The sequence below is a fragment of the Hylobates moloch genome, unplaced genomic scaffold (genome assembly GCF_009828535.3).
Source record: "Hylobates moloch isolate HMO894 unplaced genomic scaffold, HMol_V3 SCAFFOLD_9, whole genome shotgun sequence".
Classification (NCBI taxonomy): domain Eukaryota; kingdom Metazoa; phylum Chordata; class Mammalia; order Primates; family Hylobatidae; genus Hylobates; species Hylobates moloch.
Genome location: NW_026652284.1, coordinates 15,704,370 through 15,730,600, shown reverse-complemented (window position 1 = coordinate 15,730,600; position 26,231 = coordinate 15,704,370). Strand labels below are relative to the sequence as shown.

At 48.4% G+C, this 26,231-nt stretch overlaps 1 protein-coding gene and 1 long non-coding RNA gene across 4 annotated transcripts in view; both read left to right on the top strand.

The window, feature by feature from the left end:
* The first annotated feature begins 13,387 nt into the window (after window positions 1–13,387).
* On the top strand, window positions 13,388–19,736 carry LOC116813786 (uncharacterized). The gene is made up of 4 exons (XM_032760908.2): window positions 13,388–13,909; window positions 18,618–18,837; window positions 19,503–19,533; window positions 19,628–19,736. The coding sequence occupies exons 1-4, from the start codon at window positions 13,433–13,435 to the stop codon at window positions 19,734–19,736; spliced, it is 837 nt and encodes a 278-aa protein (XP_032616799.2). The 5' UTR covers window positions 13,388–13,432.
* A 2,593-nt stretch (window positions 19,737–22,329) lies between these two features.
* LOC116812988 (uncharacterized) overlaps window positions 22,330–26,231 on the top strand; it is a 7,497-nt gene continuing 3,595 nt past the window's right edge. For 2 of the 3 annotated variants that reach the window (XR_004370856.2, XR_009214752.1), the window contains exons 1-2: window positions 22,330–22,492; window positions 22,927–23,045. This is a non-coding gene — a long non-coding RNA (uncharacterized LOC116812988). Of the gene's footprint in view, window positions 22,493–22,926; window positions 23,046–24,382; window positions 24,460–26,231 lie in introns of all 3 variants that reach the window. The other variant, XR_009214753.1, reaches the window with a different exon arrangement.

Sequence of the window (26,231 nt, the reverse complement as noted above, 5' to 3'; positions counted from 1 at the left end):
AAAAAAAAAAAAAAAAAAAAAAGAAAAAATATGGTTGGCCAGTACACATTGAAAATTGTGCTCATCCCCAATTATAACCAAAGAAATGCCCACTAAGACAAATGAGATCTACTTTTAATCTAACATGATAGCAAAGATTCAAAAGATTAATTATACTCAGTATTGGCATAGATAAAGAGAAACAAACACTCATTTTCCATTGGTGAGAAGATAAGTAATATCAGCTTTTTTTTTAGAAGGCTTTTTCTCAATATTGATCAAGAAACATATAAAATAGAATGATCAATCCTATACTTTGTTCTAATCTTTTCTATTGACATAATTTTAGACTTACAGAAAAAGTGCAACAATAATACAAAGAATTCCCAGATACCCTACCCTTTAACCACATCACCTAGATTCCCCAAATATTATCTTACTACACTAGTGTTCTTCCTCTCCCTCTCTGTTTCTCTCTCTTTCCCCAAATATATATATATACACACACACGTATATAGTGGTAAATTGCAGGCATGATATTCTTTACCATAAATACTTGAGTATATATTTCCTAAAAGTATGGAATTCTCTTAGATAACCAAGGACAAGAATCAAAGTCAGGAATTACCATTGATAACAATACTACTATCTAATCCACAGATCTCCCTGGGATCTCACCAATTGTCAACACGGTGCCCATTTTAGCAAAAGTAAATCCAATATCATGTATTGCCTCCAATCATTATGTCTCTGTAGTTTCTTTTAATGTGGAACAGTTCCTCAGTTGTCTGTTTCATGACTTTGTCATTTTTGGAATCCAGGCAAGTTATTTTATAGAATGTCCCTGAGATTGAGTTTGGTAGATTCATTCTGGCATAAACACTTTTGTTTTACTCTTCCCTCTGCCTGGAATATTAGTTTCTTGGCTTTTCAAGCTGCTTTCTTCTCCTCCTCCTTTGAGTCTCCCTTCAAACATCACCCCTTCCAAAAAGCCTTCCTACTAAATAGAATTACAATCAATTCTCAGAAAAAAAAAAATTGGCCAAATGATCAAGAAATGTGATGTTTTAGACCGGGGTCGGCAACTACCGTGAATGAACTAAGAATGATTTTTACATTTTTTTAATGGTTGGAGAAAAAAAACTGAAAGAAGAAAATTTTGTGAAATTCTCATGAAAATTGAATGAAATTCAGTTTTAGTGTCCACAAATAAAGTTTTATTGGGACACAGCTGGGCCCGTGTGTTACATTTATCTGGGCTGCTTTCCTGCTACAATGGCAGAGCTCAGTAGTAGCCACCGAGAGTCATTGCTCTCATCTCTTTGTGTGGCTGCTCAGCACACTATGAACCACATGCCACAGCTCCAAGTTGACAGCATGCACATTGCTGTGGGGCAGCATTTTATTTTTTTTATTACCAGTGCATACACGTCATGTCAAAACAAGAATAGTGGACTTCCAATGTTGTACTTTTTAAAAATACATGATAATCATGTGGCAAAATACATGCAACATAAAATTTACCATCTTCGCTATTTTTAACTAGATAGCTCAGCAGCGTTCGGTACATTCACGTTATTGTGCAACCATCACTGCTGTCCGTCTCCAGAACTCTTTTCATTTTGAAAAGCTGAAACCTTTTACCCATTAAACAAGAGCTCCCCATTCTCCCCTCTCCTTCAGCCCCTGGCAACTACCATTCCACTGTCAAAAAAATAACATTTCAATGAATTGTGTAGACTCATTGGCTTTTATTATTGATTCATTAATTGGGCAGCATCCCATCGATGAAACAGAAAAAGGCACCCCAGTAAGCAGAGGGGGTTGGCTTTGGGGGCACAAAGTGGCAGAAAGGGAACAGAAACAAGAAACAAAAAGTAGACTGGGCATTTCAAAGTTACTTTCCTTGTAGGATGAAAGCAGAGGGGACTTCCTTATCACATCAGCTCAGGTTGACTGGGACCTTCTCTGTTGGTTGCTGTAAATCTGTTTTTGTTTTGTTTTGTTTTGTTTTTTAAAAAAAGCTGACTGTTTTAAAGGTCAGTTTGATTACGTGGCACCTAACATGAGTGACTCCGTTCTGGGGTCTAGTGCAGGAGCTTAGTCCAAAACAATGGCCTCCAGTAAATTTTATTTCACCCTACTTTCTGTCTCTGTGATTTTGACTAGTCTAGGTACCTCATAGAAGTAGAATTCTGTGATATCTATCCTTTGGTGACTGGCTTATTTCATTGAGCATGATGTCCTCAAGGTTCATCTACATCATACCGTGTGTCAGAATTCCCTTCCTTTTTTTTTTGAGATAGAGTCTTGCCCTGCCCCCCAGGCTGGAGTGCAATGGCACAATCTCGGCTTACTGCAACCTCCACCTGCCGGGTTCATACGATTCTCGTGCCTCAGCCTCCGAAGTAGCTGGGATTACAGGTGTGTGACACCACATCCAGCTAATTTTCTGGGTTTTTTTTAGTAGAGATGGGATTTCGCCATGTTGGCGAGGCTAGTCTCAAACTCCTGGCCTCATGTGATCCACTCGCCTCAGCCTCCTGAAGTGTTGGCCACTGCTTCCAGCCATTCCTTCCGTTTTAAGGCTGAATAATATTCTATGTATGCAGGTATCACATTTTGTTTATCTATTTATCCATCAATGGTGGAGTGTCACATTTTTAAGGCCCAGTGAAGTGTGCATTATTTTGTTATCCAGTTAGATAGCAAGACATTGTGCTTATTAGGCAATGACACTATATCTTTGCTAAAAGATTATAATACACGTCTCGCTCCACAATATCTAAAATATTTACTCTCTGGCTGTTTATGGAAAAAGTTGGCCAACCCAATTTTTGTTTTACCCTGGCTTCACAGCAGTCATGGAACTGGACCTGAAGTCCCACTTAGTTGCATGCCAATGTTGGCATGGCTCCATTTCAAATACCAACTCAAATGCTCATCCTTTTATCCGCAACTTTGTGTGGGCTTCCCTGCAAATGCACTTGACTGTTTCCTCCCAACTTTGCCCATTCAAACCTGACTCAGAACCACCTCTAACCCCCATCTCAACCCAAAAGCCAGGCCTGTTGCTATGGTTTGAATATTTGTCTCTTCCAAAACTCATGTTGAAATTTAATCCCCAATGTGGCTGTACTGAGAGGTGGGGCCCTTAAGAGGTGATTGGGTCATGAGGGCTCTGCCTTTATGAATGGGTTAATCCAGTTATGGATTAGTGAATTAATGGGTGAATAGAGTAACCCATTAATTGATCCATTAAGTGATCATGGGAGAGGAACTGGTGGCTTTATAAGAAAAGGAAGAGAGGGCTGAGCTAGCCTGTGAGCACTCACCTTCTTCACCAGCTGATGTCCTGCACCACTATGGGACTCCGCAGAGAGTCACCAGGAGCAAGAAGGACCTCACCAGATGCAGCCCCTTGACAATGGACATCTCAGCCTCCATAACTATAAGAAATAAATTCTTTGTAAATTATCCAGTTTCAGGTATTCTGTTATAAGCAACAGAAAACAGACTAAGACACCTGTCCTTTCTTGCCTCAACAGTCATTCTGTAAATACTTCCTGATGCCTCTTCTGTACCCAGCCCTTGGGAAGTTGACATGAGAGGCAGGGTGATACTTATGCACCCAGACCTGTCCCCCTGCCTTCTCCACCCACATGCTCAGCACCTTCCTGAAATTAATCATAGAATCTTCAAATTATGTGATCTGAGGTGCTCAGGTTCTGCAGCAGGTGTGAATTATACAAGCTCAGAGCTTTTAAGTTCTCTTAAGCTCTTTCTTTTTCATTTGTTTATTTATTTATTTATTTAAGATAGAGTTTCACTCGCTCTGTTGCCCAGGCTGGAGTGCAGTGACATGATCCTGGCTCACTGCAACCTCCACCTCCCCAGTTCAAACGATTCTCATGCCTCAACCTCCCGAGTAGCTGGGACTACAGCCATGTGCCTCCATGCCCGGCTAATTTTTGCATTTTTAGTAGAGATGGGTTTTCACCATGTTGGCCAGCCTGGTCTTGAACTCCTGGCCTCAAGTGATCTGACCGCCTCAGCCTCCCAAAGTGCTGGGATTACAGGCGTGAGCCACCGCACCCGGCTCTCCTAAGCCTTTTAGTATAAGCTTAGAATGGAAGAAATGCAGGAACTTAGGCCCTGAAAATGTTAGAATTAGGGAATCTTAGGGTGCTAAATTGTTAAAATATAAAAACCATTAAAATAGTGGAGTTATTTAACCAGAATGTGTTAAACTTGCAGATTCTTAGAACCATGGAATATCAGAATGTCCTGGGTGGAGGGGATCTTCTAGAAGCCAGGAACACATGTCCTATCTGGGGCACAAATCCCTTCCGACCCCCAGCCTTCCTCTCCCTGCCTGATTCCCATCCAAGGGTCTCATTGCTCAGGCACACTCTGAGCTTCCTAGCTGCTGAGACTTTGTCCTCTGGCCACTGGCTGCTGCCCAAGGTGCTTCACAGTCCAGCCTGTTTTCCTTCCACCTTCTCCATCCACTCCTTAAAGACACCGGAAGCCAGTCCTGTCTTCCTGCCTTGCTCCCATGGTCTCCTCTGCCCAGCTTGCCCTTCCCTTCTCTCCTCACCTCCCCACCTCTCCTTGTTGAGAGGCTAGTCCCTTGTCAAGGGTCTCCCCAAATGTCACCTGCACAGGGATGTGCTCCTGTGTTCCTGAGTGGCGGTCACAGCCCTCCTTCATCCTGATGCCTACAAATCACCTCATGTCTGCAAATCCTTTCAAGTCTCAGAGCCTCAGTCTCAGCTTCTGTCAAATGAGGAGAAGAAAAGTACGCCCCTCAACAGGTTGTTGTGGGAACGAAATTCGGTAACACAGAAAACACTTAGCCGAGGGCCTGACACAGGAGAGGAGCTCAGCCAACATGAGCTAAAGACCTCAGGAGGCATGCTGGCTCCAAAGCCCCGGTTGCTTGCACCAGATCGGGGCCTCCATGGGCAAATGCAGAACCAACTGAACGAGCTGTTGAGCTTGAGCCCAGGAAGAAGGGAAGTGTGCACCTGGCAGGGAGGTGCCCATCCAGGACGACTCCCTGAAAGAGGATGGATTGCTTCTGCCAGGAACTATTTAGATGATGGAGGAAGATGAGGGTGAGATGTGGGGAGGGGTCAGCACGTGACTTCGTCCCAGCACTGGAGTAAGAGACACATGGTGGTGGGCGGAGTCAATCATCAAGCCAGTGTCAGTCATCGAGCCCATTGAGGGGTTAAGAGCTTTGTCCTGAAAGTCAAGGAAAGAAAACAAGGCAAAGAACCATGCATTTGTTGAGCACTTACTGTTTGCCTGGTGCTGTGCTAAACACTTGATGCGTTCTGGTTTGGTTCACACCAAAGCCAGCATCGGGACTGAAAGTGTAACAGAAGAGCCAGGTAGACCAGGTTGGAATTCCAGCTCTACCTTGTGCCGGCTGTGTGACTTCGAGCAGGTCGCTTCCCCTCTCTGAGCCTCATTTTCCTCATCTGTAACATAGGGTAGCAAAGGAAAAAACTTTTCCTTCTGTCCTTCTAGGTTCTTGATCGCAGCCCCTGTAACAAAAAACAGATTAACATGGAAAAAGCGTACAAATGTATCTAGTATAAATTTTACATGACACAGGAGCCTTCATAAGGAAATGAAGACCCACAGAAGTGGTCCGAGCTAAGTATTTTTTTTTTTGCTGGGTTGGATGAAGGGTGGGAAGTCATGGGAAAATGTGAAGGACAGAGGATCTGAGCTAAGGGCAGTAAACTGGGAACACCCAGCAGGGCGGCTTGTTTGGATTCCTCTCGGCATCCCTGTTCCTCTATCTTCGGAGGTGAAGATGCTCCTTTCCTCCAGGTACAGGGAGGGTACCTCTCACGTGAAGGTCTTGTGATCTGCTTCAGGGGAAGTTCAGAGATTCCTTCCTGCACCTGCAGTTTCTCAAATTCTTTCAGTTTCAAATAATCAATATCCAAGGTACCATATTTTGGGGTAGTACATTCTGAATCCTCTCAACAGGGATAATAATATTAGGCTAAGCCAAGTAAATTTGTCAACATTCGACTCTTTGGACCTATAATAATGGCAGTTTCACACAGATCTGCCCTGGAAAGTTTTGGGGAGAATTATATTAATTAATCCATCTAATCACCTTAGCTCAGTGTCTGGCACATAGTAAGTGCTCCATAGGCAGTAACTCTTCTTATTTATTTATAGTCCTTGTCCTCATGTAATAGATTTTTAAAACTGATGCTCAGAGAGGTTAGGTAACTTGTGCAAGGCCAGCCAGCTGGCAGGCGGCAGAGCAAGGATTCAAAGCCAGATGTGACTGGGCGCAGTGGCTCACGCCTGTAATCCCAACACTTTGGGAGGCCAAGGTGGGCGGATCACTTGAGGTCAGGAGTTCTTGACCAGCCTGGCCAACATAGTGAAACCCCGTCTCTACTAAAAAAATACAAAAATTAGCTAGGCGTGGAGGCGTGCATCTGTAATCCCAGCTACTCAGGAGGCTGAGGCATGAGAATCGCTTGAACCTGGGAGGCAGAGGTTGCAGTGAGCCGAGATCACACCACTGCACTCCAGCCTGGGCAACAGAGTGAGACTCCATCTCAAAAAAAGAGAAAACAAAACAAAACAAATGCAAGCCCAGTGCCCCAATCTCCTTTCTGGAGGTGAGCTTCATCTCTGCAGGGCAGGCAGGGAACAGTGCTGAGTCTGTGCAGCTCAGGCCCGCCTTCCCCCACTGCCTGCCAGATCCTGAGGGCTGGGGCTCGTGTTACCCCGTTTCCATTAACCATTGGCTGGGTCCCCCTTCCCCGCCAGATCCCTTGCTTCAGGGCCCTGACCCACAGCCACCTGAGAGGCATGTGACAATGGTGAGTGCTGGGTTGCCCTGGGAGAGGATGGAGGGGTCACTCTGAAGATCCCTGCCGGCGGTGGAAGGATGACATGAGATTGGGGTCAGAGTCAGAGCCGGCTACAAGCTTTTCTACAGACTCAGCTTCCTTTCCAGGCACAAAGAATGTGACTCTGCCTGTGCGTGGGAGACTGGGAGAGTGAGAACGTGCACGTGTGTGTGTATATCTGTGCCTATGCACACTAAGTGTGTGGGTGTACGCACCTGTGTGAGGGTTGGTTGATGCAGGGGGACTGGGCAGAGGAGAGGGAGGTATGCGTGCATAGACGTGCCTGTGTGTGCACAAGGACCTTGATGGGGATGCACTCCTCTCATGTATGCTTCATGCGTGTGTTGGTGTTGTATGTGGATTGTATGGGGCTACAGCTGGCAGCTTAGTGGAACATCTGGAGCATAGATTCTGGAGCGGAAAGCCTAGTCTGCACCCTGGCTCTGCAGCTTGCTGGTGCAGGGTACCAGCCACCCTAAAATAGGCCACTTTGGCACATGGATTATCTTGAGCTAAAGCCATTGAGAACCAGCCACCACAGGAAAAGTTCCTTACCTCCTCCTAACTGCCTAAAAATAGAGTGCAGACAATCCCCAACTTACCAGGGTCCTATCTGGGGTTTTTCAGCTGTGATGGTGCATTCAGTACACTCCTGGACTTACAATGGGTTAACTCAGAATAAACCCATCATAAATGGAAAATATTGTAAGTCGAAAAGGCACCATCATAAGTCACGGAGCAGCTGTACAAATAGACCCTTTTGTAAGGGAAATTTCCATTTGTAAAGATGTCTCATACCTGCGAGAGAGCTGCTCCTGGGGAGCCCTGCTGTCACCTGAGGCTTTTCTCTGCAGAACAAGATAACTCTTATTTACCTACATCTCCTCCTGACCCCTTCCCAGAACAGCCCTCCCCAGCCCAGAAACTCAAAACCCCTTTTCCTTTGTTGATATTTAAACCCCAGTCCCACCCACCCCTTTGGTTACTGATCGCTGGGTGCTCTCATGTGTATACACGATGCACTTATTAATGAACTTCTGTTTGTTTTTCTCTTGTTCATCTGTCTTTTTCGAGTCTCCCCGATGGGGCCCCAGCCAGAAAGCCTAAGGTGGGTGGAGGAAAAGGATCATTTCCTCGCCCATGCCGCAGGGGAGGCAAGCTCTTCTAGAGGGGTGCTAGTTACCCCAAAATATGTCTCTTCGGCACATAGACTATTTTCAGCTAAAGGCCACTGAGAACCAGCACAAGGTGCTGGAGAAAGGCCACAAAGAGTATGTCAGGGAGGCCACCAGGAGCTCACACTTCCTGGAGCTCAACAGGCTTGAGGCAGGACATACTGTGTGTGGGAACTGTGTGGGGGTGGGCGGGGGGTGGGGGAGGATGGAGGAAGAGATTGTGTGTGCATGGAGGAGGTGCATTGGTGTGTGAGTGTGTGCACAGTGTTCTGTGAGTAGGTGTAGGGGGCTGTGTGTGTGTATGTGCATGTGAGTGGGGGTACACAGGTGTGTGGCTGTGCACAGAGATGTTCTGTGAGTAGGTGTAGGAGTGTGTGTGTGCGTGTGCATGTGTGTGTGCATGTGTGTGTGCATGTGGGTGCATGGCGTGTGGGTGAGTGCACAGGTGTGTGGGTAGATAGGAGTGTGTGTGTGTGAGAGCGTGCATGTGGGGGTGCTCAGGTGTGTGGGTGTGTGTGCACAGGTGTGTGGATAGGTAGGGGTGTGTATGTGTGAGAGTATGTGTACATGTGGGGGTACAGAGGTGTGTGAGTGTGTGTGCACAGGTGTGTGGGTAGGCAGGGGTGTGTGCATGTGTGTGTGCATGCGGGGGTGCACAGGTGTGTGGGTAGGTAGGGATGTGTATGTGTGTGTCTGCATGTGGGGTGCACAGGTGTGTGAGTGTGTGTACAGGTGTTCTGTGGGTAGGTAGGGGTGTGTATGCATGTGTGTGTGCATGTGGGGGGTGCACAGGTGTGTGGGTAGGTAAGGGGATGTGTGTGCATGTGGGAGGTGCACAGGTGTGTGGGTGTGTGTGTACAGGTGTGTGGGTAGGTAAGGGGATGTGTGTGTGTGTGCATGTGGGGGTGCACAGGTGTGTGGGTGTGTGCGCAGGTGTGTGGGTAGGTAAGGGGTGTGTGTGTGTGTGCATGTGGGGGGTGCACAGGTGTGTGGGTGTGTGTGCACAGGTGTTGTGTAGGTAGCCCCCAACGGGGGTGTGTGTGTGTGTGTATGCATGCATGTGTGTCTGGGCCAGGTGAGAGTGTCGGCACATCTGTGCACACTCAGTCAGCTCCATCAAGGCTGAGGTTGAGGCTCTGACCCCTCACAGGGCCTCTAGGAATCCAGGCCTTGCCGCCATTCCTCAGCTGCAGGCCAGGTGTCCACCCCAAGCCCTGGCTGGGGAGCAAGGTGAGAAAAAAGAGAAATTTTGTATCTGTGGAATGTGAGCCCCTTTAAAGGATCAGGCCCAGAGAGGTACTGAAATGTGACAGCAGCCATGTCTCTCTTCCGCCTTGAGCTAAATAATGACCTCTTGAAGCCACCTGCTATGTGGACTGACTGACACCAGGTAGACATAAAATGCCATCTGGACACCATACCTCAAACCCTATCATTCAACAATGCACAGCCAATCAAAGCTCAGTGTCATCTCTGCAACCCAGTGAGAATGCCTGTCAAACAACTGTGTATCCGCTTCAAAAACCTGCTTGTAACGAAGGCTGGACGGAGCACTCCCCAAGGCATCTTAGAAGTGTGTCCTGGGCTGCTGTCTTCAACCCTGGCCCAAATAAACTCTCTATATTAACTTTGCCTCAGTTTCTTTATTTCAGTCAACAAAAGGTGACTCCATGCAGCTCAGCCCCACAGGAGACCTCAGGGCCCCTGCCTGGAGCCCGTGAGAGCCTGTGAGGGCAAGAGGTCGCCCTCCAGATCCCAAGGGAGGACACATTTCTGCAGCCCACCTGTGTGACCTTTGTGTCCTCTTTTGGACCTCCAGAAGCCATGCCCTGAGTGGGCACTGGGATTCCACAGGACTCGGGGATGCGCTCCACTTGGCTGTGGGACCATCTCGACCTCAGGATGGTGGGACAGACAGAGTGTCAGGACTCAGAGGCACCGCAGAGCCTTCCCGTCCAGGGTCTGCACTGGTCTCAGCCACACACAGTAAGACACTGGAAAAACCAACTCAACAAATGTGTCCAGGTTATACCTCTATGGGGTAAAACCTAGTCAGAGCCCAGGCAGCCTCAAGAAGAAAATTCAGTGTTGAACTCAGTGAAGAGACTCACTCTGATGTCTTCATAGATCGCCAAGGACAACCCCCCCAGAAAGGGAGGACCAGTCCGAGCCAGAAATGCCCCAGGGGGACACATGCCCTCCAGAGGCAGCTGGCTTCTCAGTCACATCCCTGACCTTCTTGGGAAGAGCCTAAACCTGCCTCCCTGTAGCACTCCCTCTGCACCAGCTGCTAAACAGGGACCTCTCTCAGGTCCTGAAATCATTCATTCATTCACAGAGCACCTACCATGAGCTGGGTCCTTCACAGGACACCAAGAACACAACAATGAACATGACAGAGACAGACTGAACCCTCGTGGGCTTATGGGGTGTTTGGGGAGAATGTGGAACAGGCAATCGTTGCCAGATAAACTACAGCAAGCCCAGTCAAATGTGCATCTTGAAGAAATGATGAATGTCCCATGCAATATTTTGAACCTGGAATAATTATTTGGTGTTTACCTGAAATTCAGATGTAACTGGGTGTCTTGTGTTTTTCTTTGCCTACGTAAGATATTTTCAGCTGGTGACAAATAGTCTGAGGAAAATAATTGAGGCTAGAGAGTGAAGGAGGGGGTCTATTTTAGCCTGAGTGGTCGGGGAAGCCAAAACCTGAATGGAAAAGAGGCCTCCACCCCAGAGTCCACCTCCACTCCCCCAACTCATTATCAGTAAAGAGTGTGGAACTCACTCATTACCTCGAGGAGGGCACCAAGCCCTTCTTTTCTTTTCTTTTCTTTTTTTTTTTTTTTGAGACAGGGTCTCTCACCCAGGCTGGAATGCAGTGGTGTGATCATAGCTCACTACAGCATCGACCTCCTGGGCTCAAGCAATCCTCCTGCCTCAGCCTCCAGAGTAGGTGGGCCTACAGCACAGGTGTGCACCACCCAATTTCTTTAGCTGAGTCCTGGTTGCTTAAGCTGTGACTTACTGTCCCCATAAAAATCTTAGAACTGTCCCCAGGAACCAAAGTGAGGAGATTCCATTGGATGTCATTTAAATACCTGTAGCAGAGTGGTCCTCAAGAGATAAAGTCTTTGAACAGAATCCAGAATAGAATCAAGCAGTAAATCCAACTGCTGACGCCATGCTTCTGGTGAGGGCTTCAGGAAACTTCTAATTATGGTAGAATCAAGAAGCTTGCAATCATGGCGGAAGGTGAATGGGAGCGGGCATGTAACATGGCAATAGAGTGAGAACTACTCATGACCACAAGGAGGGCACAAATCCCTTTATGAGGGATCTGTCCCCATGACCCAAACACCTCCCACTAGCCCCCACTTCCAACACTGGGGATCACATTTCCACATGAGATTTGGAAGGAACAAATACTCAAACTGGATCATTGTGCCCCTGGCCCCCAAATCTCATGTCCTTCCTATATTGCAAAATACAATCACCCCTTCCCAATAGTTCCCAAAAGTCTTAACTTGTTCCACTGCTAACTCAAAAGTCCAAAGTTCCATCTAAGACACAGGCAAGTTTCTACCACCTATGATCCTATAAAATGAAAACCAAGTTATTTACTTCTAAGATACAATGGTGGTACTTGCATTGGGTAAAGATTCCCATTCCAAAAGGCAAAAAGTGGCAAAAACAAAGGGGAACAGGCCACTTTGGGAGGCCAAGGCGGGCAGATCACCTGAGGTCAGGAGTTCGAGACCAGCCTGACCAACATGGAGAAACCCTGTCTCTACTAAAAAAAAAATAAAAACTCAAAATTAGCCAGGCATGGTGGCGCATGCCTGTAATCCTAGCTACTCGGGAGGCTGAGGTAGGAGAATTGCTTGAACCCAGGAGGTGGAGGTTGCAGCGAGCCAAGATTGTGCCACTGCACTCCAGCATGGGCAAAAAGAGTGAAACTCCATCTCAAAAAAAAAAAGGAGAACAGGCCACATACAAGTCCAAAACCCACCTACATCCAGGGCACTCTGCCACAAGGAGTGTGGGGCTCACAAGGCCTTGGGCAGCCCCAGCCTCATGGCTTTGCTGGGTGGGCACAGCCCACGTAGCTGCTATCACAGGTTGGAGTTGAGCTTTTCCAGGCTGAGGGTGCAAGCTGCCAGTGGCTGTACCATTCTGGAGTCTGGAGGGCAGTAGCCCTGTTCTCCTAGCTGTGATAGGCAGTGCCCTTGTGGGTACTCTCTGTGGGGGCTCCAACCCCACATTTCCCTCACCATTGCCTTAGTAAAGTCTGTCTTCTGGGGCTCTACCCCAGCGCCATGTTTCTTTTTGTCTTTTTTTTTTTTTTTTGAGACGAAGTCTCACTCTGTCACCCAGGCTGGAGAGCAGTGGCACGATCTCGGCTCACTGCAACCTCTACCTCCCAGGTTCAAGCAATTCTCCTGCCTCAGACTCCTCAGTAGCTGGAATTACAGGCACCCACCACCACACCTGGCTAATTTTTGTATTTTTAGTAGAGACAGGGTTTCGCTATGTTGGCCAGGCTGCTCTCAAACTCCCGACCTCAGGTGATCCACCCACCTCGGCCTCCCCAAAGTGCTGGGACTACAGGCGTGAGCCACTGCACCCTGCCAATGCTTCTTTTCATTTTTATTTTTTTCTTGCTTTTAGTATTTTGCCAAGGCTGAGTCGTCCAGGCATTATGCTTCTCATACAGCTTGCAGGACTATGCGCCAAATAAACCTCTTTTCCTTATCAATTACCCAGCCTCAGGCATTCCTTATAATGCAAAGTGGACTAAAACACCAATTGAATCCAAACTAGTGGTGAAGCTACCCGGGAGGGTATTACTTAGCCCCAAATCTGACTTAAGAAATAGGAAATGCATATGCTGAACCCTGGGGACACAGGCTATGTCACCGTCCTTTTTAGGTTATGGGAAATCTTGTTTAAATGACTAATAATAGGACTTGTGTCCTATGAAGACCTTGGACAAAACCTCCATCCAAGCCTGAAGTTTCCGTGAACATTAAAGAGGAGGTAGGAACCCCCAAAATGGGTTGGAAAACTAAGCTCGAAATTTTCTTGGTGTGACAACATCATTGCCTTAGTAGGCTCTCATTTTTTAAGCTTGACAAGAATTGAGCAAAGAAATGTTTCAGAGAATCAAACAATTTCAACTTTGGAATTTGAAATATTTTTAATATTTAAGAGAATATGGGCCATGTTAAGCTTGTCCAACCCTTGGCCAGTGGCTTTGAATGCAGCTGTGGCTTTAAATGCGGCCCAACACAAATTCGTAAACTTTCTTAAAACATTAAGAGGGCCGTTGAGGGGCCGCTTGGAGGCTCGTGCAGGGTCTCCAGTCCAGGGCGCAGCATGGGCGTCCTGGCCGCAGCGGCGCGCTGCCTGGTCCGGGGCGCGGACCGGATAAGCAAGTGGACGAGCAAGCGGGGCCCGCGCAGCTTCAAGGGCTGCAAGGGCCGGGGCACCAAGGGCATCGGCTTCCTCACCTCGGGCTGGAGGTTCGTGCAGATCAAGGAGATGGTCCCGGAGTTCGTCGTCCCGGATCCGACCGGCTTCAAGCTCAAGCCCTACGTGAGCTACCGCGTCCCTGAGAGCGAGGAGACGTCTCTGACGGCAGCGCAGCTCTTCAGCGAAGCCGTGGCGCCTGCCATCGAAAAGGACTTCAAAGACGGTACCTTCGACCCTGACAACCTGGAAAAGTGCGGCTTCGAGCCCACACAGGAGGGCAAGCTCTTCCGGCTGTACCCCAGGAACTTCCTGCGCTGGTGGGGCGGGGGAGGGGCGGCCTGCCCTCATCTCATTTCTATTAAACGCCTTTGCCAGCTAAAAAAAAAAAAAAAAAAAAAAAATTAAGAGATTTTTCTCAATTCTTTTTTTTTTTTTTTTTTTTTTTTTTTTTTTTTTTTTTAGCTCATCAGCTATCATTAGTGTTAGTGTATTTTATGTGTGGCCCAAGACAATTCTTCTCCTTCCAGCGTGGCCCAGGGAAGCCAAAAGATTGCACACCCCTAGTCTGTATGAATAAAAGGTCAGTCTTAAGGTTTTAATTTAAATACACAAATGAGGCCAGACACAGTGGCTCGCGCCTATAATCCCAGCACTTTGGGAGGCCGAGGTGGGCGTATCGCCTGAGGTTAGGAGTTCGAGACCAGCCTGGCCAACATGGTGAAATCCTGTCTCTACTAAAAATACAAAAATTAGCCAGGTGTGGTAGTGGACGCCTGTAATCCCAGCTACTTGGGAGGCTGACAAAGGAGAATCGCTTGAACCTGGGAGGTGGAGGGTGCAGTGAGCCGAGATCGTGTCACTGCACTCCAGTCTGGGGCAAGACTCCGTCTCAAAAATAAAGTAAAATGCACAAATGAATCATTGATTGATTTAGACTTGTGATATTTTAAGTTGAAATTTTACTGTTTGACAGAAGTGTTAAAAAGTTATAAAAATTTAAATTCATGATAAGCATAAGTTACCAGATTTCTAAGAATAATTTAAGTGCTTGAGAAAGTTGTGTTTGTTATTAAGGCAACTGAAGTATTTTTAAAAGAAATTGAATATGTTAAATCTATACATGCAGTTAAAAATGTTTAACTATGTGTCTACCTGAAATAACCAAGAGCGTCAGAGTCTAATTTAAAAAGAGTTTAGGCCAGGCACAGCGGCTCACGCCAATAATTCCAGCACTTTGGGAAGCTGTGTGGATCCCTTGAGTCCAGGACTTCGAGACCAGCCTGGGCAACATAGTGGGACACCGTCTCTACAAAAAATTTTAAAAATCAGCCATGTGTGGTGGCCCACACCTATAGTCCCAGCTACTGAGGCTGAGGTGGGAGGATCGCTTGAGCCCAGAAGGTTGAGGCTGTAGTGAACCGTGATTGTGCCACTGCACTCCAGCCTGGGCTACAGAGTGAGACCCTGTCTCAAAAAATAATAATAATAAAATAAAATACAAAATACACTAAAGTAAAATAAAATAGAGTTTATTCAAGCACAAGGTTTGAGAACGGCCACCCAGAAACCTCAACTCCAAAGTAATGAACTCAGCATTCCAAAGTAGGGAAGTGAAGGTTTCATTTATAGAGGCAGGGACAGAGGAATTTTTAGCCAGATTACAGCATTTTTCATACTAGGCTGGCACATAGTTACAGCCATTTGACTGTTTCTTTTGGGGGAGGGCATATTTCACATTTTTTGTGAAGGGTATGATAGCTATGCGTTTCCTGGCATCTGTTCTACGAAGAGCAGGACAACAAAGGGGGAAGTGGATGAGTCACAGGGTCATTAATTAAGAAGACAGGAGGGTTTTGTCCCTGGTGTTCCTTAATTCTCTCTGGTCATTGTACAGAATAAGGAAAATAAGAAAGCGAGTTAATCTACAATCTGAGGAATAAAAGTCACATGACTCAGATCCCATTCACAGCTCTCTCAAGGCTGAAGTGTCTTAGGGGTTCCGACAGCTTTTAAATTATATTTTCATGCATGTTTAATTAGCCAAGATTGTAAATGGAACCGAATATTCAGTTGTATCATTTTAATAATTTTATAGTAATTTTTAAAGATTTTTTTTTTTTTGAGACAGAGTCTCGCACTGTCGCCCAGGCTGGAGTGCAGTGGTATGATCTCCACTCACTGAAACCTCTGCCTCCCGGATTCAAGCGACTATCCTGCCTCAGTCTCCCAAGTAGCTGGGATTACAGGCATGCACCACCACGCCCGGCTAATTTTTGTATTTTTAGTAGAGACAGGGTTTCACCACATTGACCAGGCTGATCTTGAACTCCTGACCTCAGGTGATCCACCCGCCTCGGCCTCCCAAAGTGTTGGGATTACAGGCGTGAGCCACCATGCCTGGCCCATTAAAGTTGTTATATTTTAAAAGAATACTTTTTCTATATATATGTTTTTTAACTTTTAATCGTGGTAAAATATACATACCATATAATGTGCCATCTAAGCCATTTGTTTTTTTTTTTTTTTTTTTTTTTTTGAGACGGAGTCTCGCTCTGTCGCCCAGGCTGGAGTGCAGTGGCGCGCTCTCGGCTCACTGCAAGCTCCGCCTCCCGGGTTCACGCCATTCTCCTGCCTCAGCCTCTCCGAGTAGCTGGGACTACAGGCGCCCGCCACTACGCCCCGCTAATTTTTTTTTTTTTTTTGTATTTTTAGTAGAGACGGGGTTTCACCATGGTCTCGATCTCCTGACCTCGTGATCTGCCCGCCTCGGCCTCCCAAAGTGCTGGGATTACAAGCGTGAGCCACCGCGCCCGGCCATCTAAGCCATTTGTAAGTGTGCAGTTCAGCAGAGTGTTAAGTACGTTCACATTGTTAAATGCAGCCAGTCTCCAAGACTCTTTTCATCTTGCAAAACTAGAATTCTATGCCCACTAAATGACAATTTGCCATTCCCCTCTCTCTTCAGCCCCCAGGGCAACCTCCTTTCTACTTTCTGTCCCTGTGGATCTGACTATTGTAGGTACCTCACTGAAGTGGAATCATATAGGCCAGGCACAGCGGCTCATGCCTATATCCCAGCACTTTGGGAGGCTGAGGTGGGAGGATTGCTTGAGCCTAGGAGTTCAAGACCAGCCTAGGCAACATAGTGAGACCCCATCTCTGGCAAATAAAAGAAAAAAAGTGGAATTTATCCATAAGAGAAGATTTTTAACCTGAACTCAAAGCTAAAGTGGGATTGTTGAATTTGAAATGACAGTAAGTGGAATAATAATTTTTGAAAACCAAAGGAGATCCTTTTTTTTTTTTTTTTTTTTTGAGACATGGTCTCACTCTGTCACCCAGGCTGGAGTGCAGTGGCCAACCTCGGCTCACTGCAACCTCTACCTCCCAGGCTCAAGCAATCTTCCCACCTCAGCCTCCGGAGTAGCTGGGACCACAGGCATACGCCAACACGCCTGGCTAATTTTTTTGCATTTTTGGTAGAGACGGGGTTTCACCATATTGCCCACGCTGGTCTCCAACTCCTGAGCTCAAGCGATCTGCGCCTCCGCCTCCCACAGTGCTGGGATTATAGGCATGAGCCACTGCTCCCAGCCAAAAACCAAAGGAGACTGATAATCCATTCTTGACACAGAAGCCTCAAGCCTCAAGGGTACCAAAAATCAACACTGACACTCATGTAACGATGGCCATGAAAATTAAGAGTAGGTCCCCCCCTCCCACTTGCCCAGACTTAGGGTCACCACAAGGTCTGAAGAGACCAGACATCATCAAGCCAGGCCCTGGTGACTTGTTCCTCTCCAGACAGACCAGGCTGGCTTCAGCCAGCATGGGTAGTGCCTGTTTTCAGTTCCTGCCCACCAATAACAACAACAGCAAACCAACGCTGACCCTTTTCTAAGCACCTACTATGTGCTAGGGCTTTGTGTGCATTATCTCATTTTATTCTTATAATGATCATAGGAAGAAGATACTTTCATCACCCCCATTTCACAGATGGGAGCATCAAGGCACAGATGCGAGCATCAAGGCACAGACAGGTCAAGGCAGCACCAGGATTCAAATGCAGCTCCAGGGTTCTCCACTGCGTCCTGTTAGACCTCAAGCTCCCTGCCCTGACAAAGAATGGGATCCATGTAATTACTTCCTCAGAGTGAGCCCCTTTTTCCTTCCTTAAGCGCTGAGAAGCTGTGCCAGGTGCCTTTGCTCCTGGCGCCTCCTGCTGGAAGCTGCATGTATGGCACAGCCATGCCCATTGCTCAGGGAGGAGCTCATCTGAGGCTTCTAAACGGGAAGGGCAGAGAAGTCTCCACGCTCCAAGATCTCTAGAACCTGCCCCAGAACATTCTTTAACTTTCAGTTTGCCTCTCTCAAAGGCCAGTCCCACTGTCCCATCGGGGCCTCTTCACTTGTCACCTAGAGCACAGCCTCCCACCTGCTCTCAGAATCCCTCAAACCCATTCTCACCGACACTCAGAGGTTCCTCCCTTCCATGGCTCTCTCCTGCCCACAGAACCCAGCCGGAATGCTCCCTGGCCTGGCACTCAAGGCCCCCACGGCTTAGCCCCAGACTATTTTCTTGGTCTTATACCCAAAATCTCCTTCTACAATTTACCCCACACACCGGAGAGGGGCTACAGCAGAGCCTAAGGGACCTGGAACAGGTGTGAGCCCAGAGAGGTGGGAAGACAGGGCCCCGCCAGGCAGTCCCAGACTCCCCCGCCACGTCTTTCGGTGGCCTGGGACTGAACTGCAAATGGGTGGGGGCCTGGGACCCAGGCTGTAGCTGCTCAGCACCCCTGCTAACTCACCTGGCCCCTGCCCTGGGGAGCCCCCAGTCTCAGAGGGGAGGCACGGCCCTCTCGGAGCCCACCTGTGAGCAACACCAGATGATGTCTTTGCAATAAACGGGAGGCCTCAGCGGTGGCGAGCTGAGGACTGAGTTAGTGGAGGAGGTGAAATCAGGAAGGCTTCTTGTAGGAGGCAGCATTTGGGATGGGGCGGCCCCCAGCCTCGCCTAGGCGTCTTTGCCCAGCTAACACCGCGGTTCCTAACTCTGCGGCCTCCTTCTGCCTCCCTCTACCCTCAGGCCGTCCTGTCCGAAGCTGAGAGCGGCGTCCAGCTGAGCGGCTCCAAGTGCACCGTGGATGCGTCCGAGGGCAACCTGCGGGGACTCTCGGGCCAGCGGACCCCGTCCCCACCGCGGCGCCACTCGCCAGGCCGAGGCCCCTCCCCGGCCTGCTCAGACTTCTCCACGCTCGCTTGCCCTGATTCAGCCCGCCCTGCACGAGCGCCAGTTGCAGGTCCAGGTAGGAAGGGGCGTGAGCGTTCTGGGCGCAGCCAGAGGCCCGGGGGGAGGGGCTCGCGCCCTCCGGGTGCGGGCGGGGCGGGGCGGGGGCGTGGCGGGGGCGGGCCCGGGGGCCCAGGTCCGGGGGAGGAGTCTGAGCGCCCCGGGGGTGCAGCCAGAGCCCTGAGAAATAGTGTCTGAGGGTGGCAGGATCCCCAAGGACGTGGCAGAGAGCTCTGCGGTGAAGCCGAGCCCAGAAGTGGGGGTGCTTGGGCAGCTGTGGGTGGGTTCTTGGGCAGCTGGTGGAGGGAGGAGGCTGCAGCAGTGTTAGGGTCCTGGTAGAGAGGGAGACAGGTCCCTGGTCATACAGAGCCAGGACCCTGGGAAAAGGTCTAGCAAGGGGAGTCAGAGCCTAGGATGAGAGCTTGGGAACTAGGGGAAGAGCCAGGGTACAGAGGAGTCTGAGAGTGGAACCAGGATGCAAGGGGGAGGAGCCTGGAAGCCCTGGGGTTGGGGTCAGAACCCAGGAGACTAGTGTGCCTGGGGGGTTGTCTGGCATCGGTGGGTGGGTGGGGGCTTTGATTGGAGTTGTCTGGGACCCCAGGGAGGTGAGGGCTCAGAGGGTGGTGAGGGCACATAGGGGAGTGGAATCCTGGCTCTCAAACGTAGGCCTCTATCCTGCCCCAGGCCAGGTCCAGGCCCTGGGACCCCGCCTAGCGTAGGCTAGTGTGTATCCCTGTAACCAGAAGAGAGTAGGTGGGCTCTGGACGCCTCCCACGACCCCCCTCGACTCTGTGATCCCAACGCCCCAGGACATTCGTGGGCGCTATGAGGCAAGCCAGGATCTATCTGCTGGGCACCCTGCGGAAGCAGCTTAGTGACAGCGAGAGTGAGCGGCGGGCCCTAGAGGAACAGATGTAGTGCTTGCGGGACAAGACCGACCGCACCATGCAGGCCCACGAGGACGCCCAGCGCGAGGTGCAGCGGCTGCGGAGAGCCAAGGAGCTCCTGAGCAGGTGCCCGGGAGGTCTGAGCTGGGAGGTGCTGAAGAATAAGTCAGCGTTTGGGCATAATACCAGTCGAGCCTTATGCGTGTGACTCTGCACTAATATGGTCGCCACTAGCTGCATGTGCCTATTAACACTTATTTATTTATTTATTTATTTATTTATTTATTTTTGAGACGGAGTTTCACTCTGTGGCCCAGGCTGGAGTGCAGTGGAGCAATCTCGGCTGAATGCATCCACTGCCTCCCAGGTTTAAGCAATTCTCACCTTAGCCTCCCGAGTAGCTGGGATTACAGGCATGCACTACCACCCCGGGCTAATTCTTAGTTTTAGTAGAGGTGGCGTTTCTCCATATTGGTCAGGCTGGTCTTGAACTCCTGACCTCAGGTGATCCTCCCGCCTGGGCCTTCTAAAGTGCTGGGATTACAGGCGTGAGCCACCACGCCTGGGCTATTTATTTTTAAGATGGAGTCTCAGTCTGTCGTCTGGGCTGGGTTGCAGTGGCATGATCTCAGCTCACCGAAACCTCTGCCTCCTGGGTTCAAGCAATTCTCCTGCCTCAGCCTCCCAAATAGCTGGAATTACAAGCGTGCACCACCATGTCTGGCTAATTTTTGCATTTTTAGTAGAGATGGGGGTTTCACCATGTTGGCCAGGCTGGTCTGGAACTCCTGCCTTCAGGTGATCCACCTGCTTCGGCCACCCAAAGTACTGGGATTACAGATTGAGCCACTGTGCCCAGCCCAGTTTTGTGATCTTTAGAAAATCACTTCTCCATGCCTCATTTTTCTCATCTGTAGGATAGGGGAAGTAATGATACTTAAAAATGTAGCTTTCTTGTGAGGATCAAATAAGCTGATCTATATATAGCACTTAGAACAGTTTTTGGAACATGCTAAGTGCTCACTGAATGTTAGCTCTGATTTTATTAATAGCATTATTGCCACTATATGCTGGACCTGTTCTAAGCATTCCGTGGATATTTAATCCTCACACCAGTCCTATGGAGTAGTTCCTGTTATTTTCGGCATTTTAGAGGTAGGAGAATGGAAACTGAAATGACCTGCACAGTCACGTGGCTGGTCCTGATCTGTCTTTCCCTAGGGGCTGGGGTGAGGTTCACAGAAGATAAAGTGCCTTGAGCACTTGGTGAACTGTAAAACTCTAAACCATTGAGGGCCCTAGTTTTATCTGTTCTCCTGGCCCAGAGCAGATGAGAAATAGCAAATTAGTGCGAAGGCGGAGGGTGGCAAACACAGGCCCTTCAGAAGGGCGGTTGGCAGCACTGGGGGAGGTGCCTGAAAAGCACAAAAACAGGCATTGCAGCCCCATGGTGTCGCCCACCTTGGTGGAGAGATAGGATTGAGCTTCTGTGTGAGCTCTTCGGAACGCTCTTCCTGACCCCTAACCAGTTTGGGGCCTGGGACTTGGCACGTGGCTGGCACGTGCCAAATGAGAAGGGAGGCCAGGTGTGGTGGCACACGCCTGTAGTCCTAGCTACTCGGGAGCTGAGGCAGGAGAATCGCTTGAACCTGGGAGGCGGAGGTTGCAGTGAGCTGAGATTGTGCCACTGCACTCCAGCAAGGGTGACAGAGCAAGACTCGAGGTCAGGAGTTCTAGACCAGCCTTGCCAACATGGTGAAACCTCGTCTCTACTAAAAATACAAAAATTAGCCAGGCATGATGGCGGGCACCTGTAATCCCAGCTATTTGGGAGGCTGAGGCAGGACAATAGCTTGAACTTGGGAGGTGGAGGTTGCAGTAAGCCAAGATCATGCCATTGCACTCCATCCTGGGCAACAAGAGTAAGACTCTATCTCAAAAAAAAAAAAAAAAAAAAAAAGCGAAAACGTACATAAAATATCCCTGGAAGGATTCATAGGCAACAGCATCCCACAGATTGCCTACAGGGTGAGACTGGGAGACAGGAATGGAAGAGATGCCTATTTTAACTTTACAATTTTCTGTACTATTTGATTTTTTTTTTTTTTAATAGAGACGGGGTTCTCTCTTTTTTGTCCATGCTGGTCTCGAATTCCAGGGCTCAAGCCTGGCCTTATTTGAATTTTGAGCCATGTAAATGTACCATCTTTTCAGAGAAAAATAAAATCTGGCTGGGCACGCGGGGACGCTCCGGCCCCCAAGGGGGGGTGTCCCCTGCCTTTTTAACCTGGTAGGGGCGGTTCAAGTGGTCGGGGAAATCAGCGATTTGGAGGGTCGAGGGCTTGTGCTTTGAAGGAGAGGCGGAGGGGAGAGAGAGGGATTCCCTGTCCCCGCTGCACTCGGTGCATCCCCTCGGTTACTGCTTTTCTCGGCCCGCAGGGCCCCTAACCTGCTCGAACCCATTGTGCAATAGAGGCGGCCGGGTCCCTTTAAGGCCCCGCCGCGCCTGCGCCGTGGGTTCTCCTGACGCCTAATCAGGACCCTGAAGAGCCAGTGGGCCGCAGGCGCAGTCGAGGGGCTGGGTGGCCGTTGGGTTTGAGACAGCGGCGGTACTGGGGGGGTAAGTGAGGGTCGCGAGGCTGCCAGAGCTTCTGAGCGAGCGCGGTGCTTTCGGGAACGCGGGACCGGCGACCCGCGGCGCCAGGAGCTGGGCCGAGGCGCGCCGGCGCGGCTGCCGGCTGCCGTCTGGATGGGAAGTTACCGCGAAGTCCACCCAGCGTTTCTGAGGTGAGGGCGCTGCGCCAGGCTGGGCGGGCGGTGAATCCGGGACCCGCGGGCGCACAGCTGGGTCGAGGCGCGGCCGTGCAAGTTTTGTTGCGCGAGCGCGGGTGGGGGGTGTGGGGGCTGGTGCACCGCCGGGGCCTGAGTTCCCTGCGCTGGATTCTTCGCCTGCCGCTGCTGCCCGCAGCCCACCTCTCGTGGGCGCTGGGGAAGAAACTCGCTGGCGGGTGTTCTGTGGCATCCCAGGGGGTGGAGGGACGGAGCAGCTTCGGGGGCACGTCCTCCTATATCCTGTAGAGGACACTGACCCCGCACCCCACCCTCGAGGCCGGAAATAGGTTCCCTCTGCGGACCTGAGAGGCCAGAGCGCTCGCGCCCCTGACTTGCAAAGTTGGGGTGTTTACTGGCCTCCGGGCTTCTGCTCCTGGCGGTGTCTCCAGGCTGGTGATGGGCAAGCCAGGTGTGCCAGGTCCAGGATGCACATGAGGAGCGTTTGTAGCCAGCACTGAATCACCTCCTGACTAGCGGGGCAATCCTCAAATGAACCGCAGGATTTCGGGTAGGTTGGATTGTGGGGTTGCTGTTTGGGCTCGGAGGAGTTGCTGTGATTTCCCTGTGTCTGTCTGGCTGGCTGGCTGGCTGGCTTTTTAGATCATCTCATTTGGCGTCCTTTCATCGAAAAGTTAACCAAGACGTTTGGCCTGGTTTCCTTGCTTTCCTCCTATCTTTTGCTGCTAGAGCTGCTTTCGAAAGGAAGTCTTTCCTGGCAGTGGTACCTTTTCTTTGGGTTACAGTGTTGTTCATCCTTTCTTTGCCAAAAGAATGAATCCCAGTAATTCACGAAGTTAAAGAAAAGATCTGCTGATAGTGTTTAATCTGTTCGGAGCTGATGTGTGCTAGTAGCTTTCTTTTTGTTTTTAAATTTTATTAGTAAAATTTCACTAGTGAACCAGAAGCTATTTTTTTCTATTCTGAAATGCTAGCTTTAAGATTTCTGAGAACTTTGCGTCAAAGAAATCTTGGAAAAGTTACTGAAGTATAGAGAAGAAGTTCACAATTTTAAATGTGCAGGTGGCCCCTGGCGCAGTAGATCACACCTGTAATCCTGGCACTTTGGGACGCCAAGGTGGGTAGATCACTTGAGCCCAGGATTTCCAGGCCAGCCTGGGCAATGTGGCAAAAACCTTTCTCTACTAAAAATACAAAAGTTAGCTGTGTGTGGTGGTGTGTGCCTGTAGTCCCAGCTGCCCGGTAGGCTGAGTTGGGAGGATCGCCAGAGCCCGAGAGGTTGAGATTGCAGTGAGCTGTGATCATGGCAGTGCACTCCGACCTGGATGGCAGAGTGAGACCCTGTCTCAAAAAAAAAAAAAAAAAAAAAAGAGTAATGAATTTTGACCAAGTGAACCACCACAGATTAAGAAATAGAACATTACTAGACTGGGGTATATTTGTAGGAGTGGCATTGTTGGTTTTAGAGGTATATGAATGATAAAACTTTAGTATTACATATTGTTGAACATTTTCCCAAAGTAGTTGTACCATTTAGCAGGGATATGCTGGTTACCCCACATCCTCGCTAATGCCTGTCGGTTAAAAATTATTTTGCCATTCTAATAGGGGTGCAGTAATATATCAGTGTGGTTTCATTGAGATTATCTTTTATTGCTATTTATATGTCCTCTTTTGTGAAGTGCCTGTTAAATCTTTTTATCCAGTTTTCATTGATATGCTTGTTTTCCTGTTGATTTGTAATACTTTATTCTGGATATGCCTCCTTTCTAGGATTTATATGTATTGCATTTCCCTTTTTTCAATCTGTAGCTTGCGTTTTCACTCTTTTATGGTGTTTTTTCATGACTGGAGATCCTCTAACGTTTTTTTTTCTTTTTGAGACAGGATCTCACTCCGTTCCCCAGGCTGGAGTGCAGTGGCACAGTCACAGCTCACCGCAACCTTGACCTCACAAGGCTCAGGTGATCCCCCTGCCTCAGCCCCCAAGTAGCTGGGACCTACAGGGGAGTACCACCACACTCAGCTGTTTTCTGTATTTTTAGTAGAGATGGGGTTTTGCCACATTGCATAGGCTGGTCTGGAATTCCTAGGCTCAAGTGATACACCTGCCTCGGCCTCCCAAAGGGTTGGGATTACAGGCATGAGCCACTGCACCCAGCCTGAGATTCTTAATTTTAATGAAATTATACTTTATCAATCTTTTCCTTTATGGGTACTGCTGTTTGTGTCCTATTTAAGAAATCAATGCCTAACCTAAGAGTATGAACACATTTTTCTGTGTTAACCTTATAACAATTTTATTTTAGTTTTCGCTTTTTTTTTTCAGACAGGGCCTCACTGTATTGCCCAGGCTAGAATGTGGTGGCAGGATCTCAGCTCACTCAACCTCCATCTCCTGGCTCAAGTGATTCTCCCACCTCAGCCACCTGAGTAGCTGCGACTATAGGCATGTGCCACCATGCCTGGCTAATTTTCGTATTTTTTTAAGAGATGGGGATTCAACATGTTTCCCAAGTGGTCTCGAACTCTTGGGCTCAAGTAATCTGCCCACTTCAGCCTCCTGGAGTGCTGGAATTACAGGTGTGAGCCGCCCCACCTGGCTATGATTCACTTTTTACTACACAGATGTGTCTGCTTAATCCAGCACCATTTATTGAAAAGACCATCCTTCTCCTTCTGCACCGTGTGGCACTGTTTTTCATAAATCGAATGACTGTATGGTCATCTGATTTATGAAATTAGTGTGGTTCTGTTTCTGTTTCTGGACCAACCTGGGTAACATAGTGAGATCCCATCTCTACAAAAAATAAAAATAATAAATAAATGAATAAAATTTAAAAAATAAGTGTGTAGAGCAGTTGGAGTCATAGGCGATAATTTATAAATGATTGCCAGTTTCTTGGCTACATATGGGTGTTGGTAATTCAGATGTGTTGGGCATTCAGGCAAAATGTATTAAGTGAATTATATGGTGTTCAGAATGATTGCTAGATGTTCACTGTGACTTGAATTAGTTGTTATTTGAGCCTCACAGAGCTACAGTTTTGACTCTTTTATTTATTTGTCTTTTTAAAATTTTTACAATCTTCCTGTCAAGGCAGTAACTCTTTTATACTTAATTGTTCTTAGGTATAGTTAATTACCAGGAAAACTTTATGGATCATATCTAAATAAGTATTAAGCCATTTAAAGGGCTCACGTGATGTGATGTAAACAATAGTATTCTACATAATAGTTTTAGGACTACATCAAATAATTTTTTTTTCTTGAGACAGTGTCTCGCTCTATTGCCCAGGCTGGAGTGCAGTGGTATGATCATGGCTCTCCGCAGCCTTGACCTCTCAGGCTCAAGCAGTCCCCCCACCTCAGCCTCCTTAGTAGCTGGGTCTACAGGCATGCACCACTATGCCTGGCTAATTTTCTACTTTTTGTAGACAGGGTTTTCCTATAGTGCCCGGACCGGTTTCAAACTCCTAGGCTGAAATGACCCTCCCAACCTTGGCATCCCAAAGTGTTGGGATCATAGGCATGAGCCATCACACCTGGCCATTTTAGTTTTAATAATTTTTCTATTTTTCTAATTTAAAAGATTTACTAAAATCTCTTACAGCTATTATTTATGAATATAGTATTCATTATTGTTATGATTAGTTTGTATGTGTTTAATCTGATTTTCAATATAAGCTCCTGGCAATTAGAGATTTTGTCTCTCTTTTTTTTTTTTTTTTTTTTT

Bases quoted from the DNA above. Each gene is read 5' to 3' on its own strand.
- LOC116813786 (XM_032760908.2), top strand. From the start codon at position 13,433: ATGGGCGTCCTGGCCGCAGCGGCGCGCTGCCTGGTCCGGGGCGCGGAC. The intron at 13,910-18,617 runs AAAAAAAAAAAA...CTCTACCCTCAG, and splicing joins AACGCCTTTGCCAGCTAAAA to GCCGTCCTGTCCGAAGCTGA. The intron at 19,534-19,627 runs GTAGGCTAGTGT...CCAACGCCCCAG, and splicing joins GCCCTGGGACCCCGCCTAGC to GACATTCGTGGGCGCTATGA.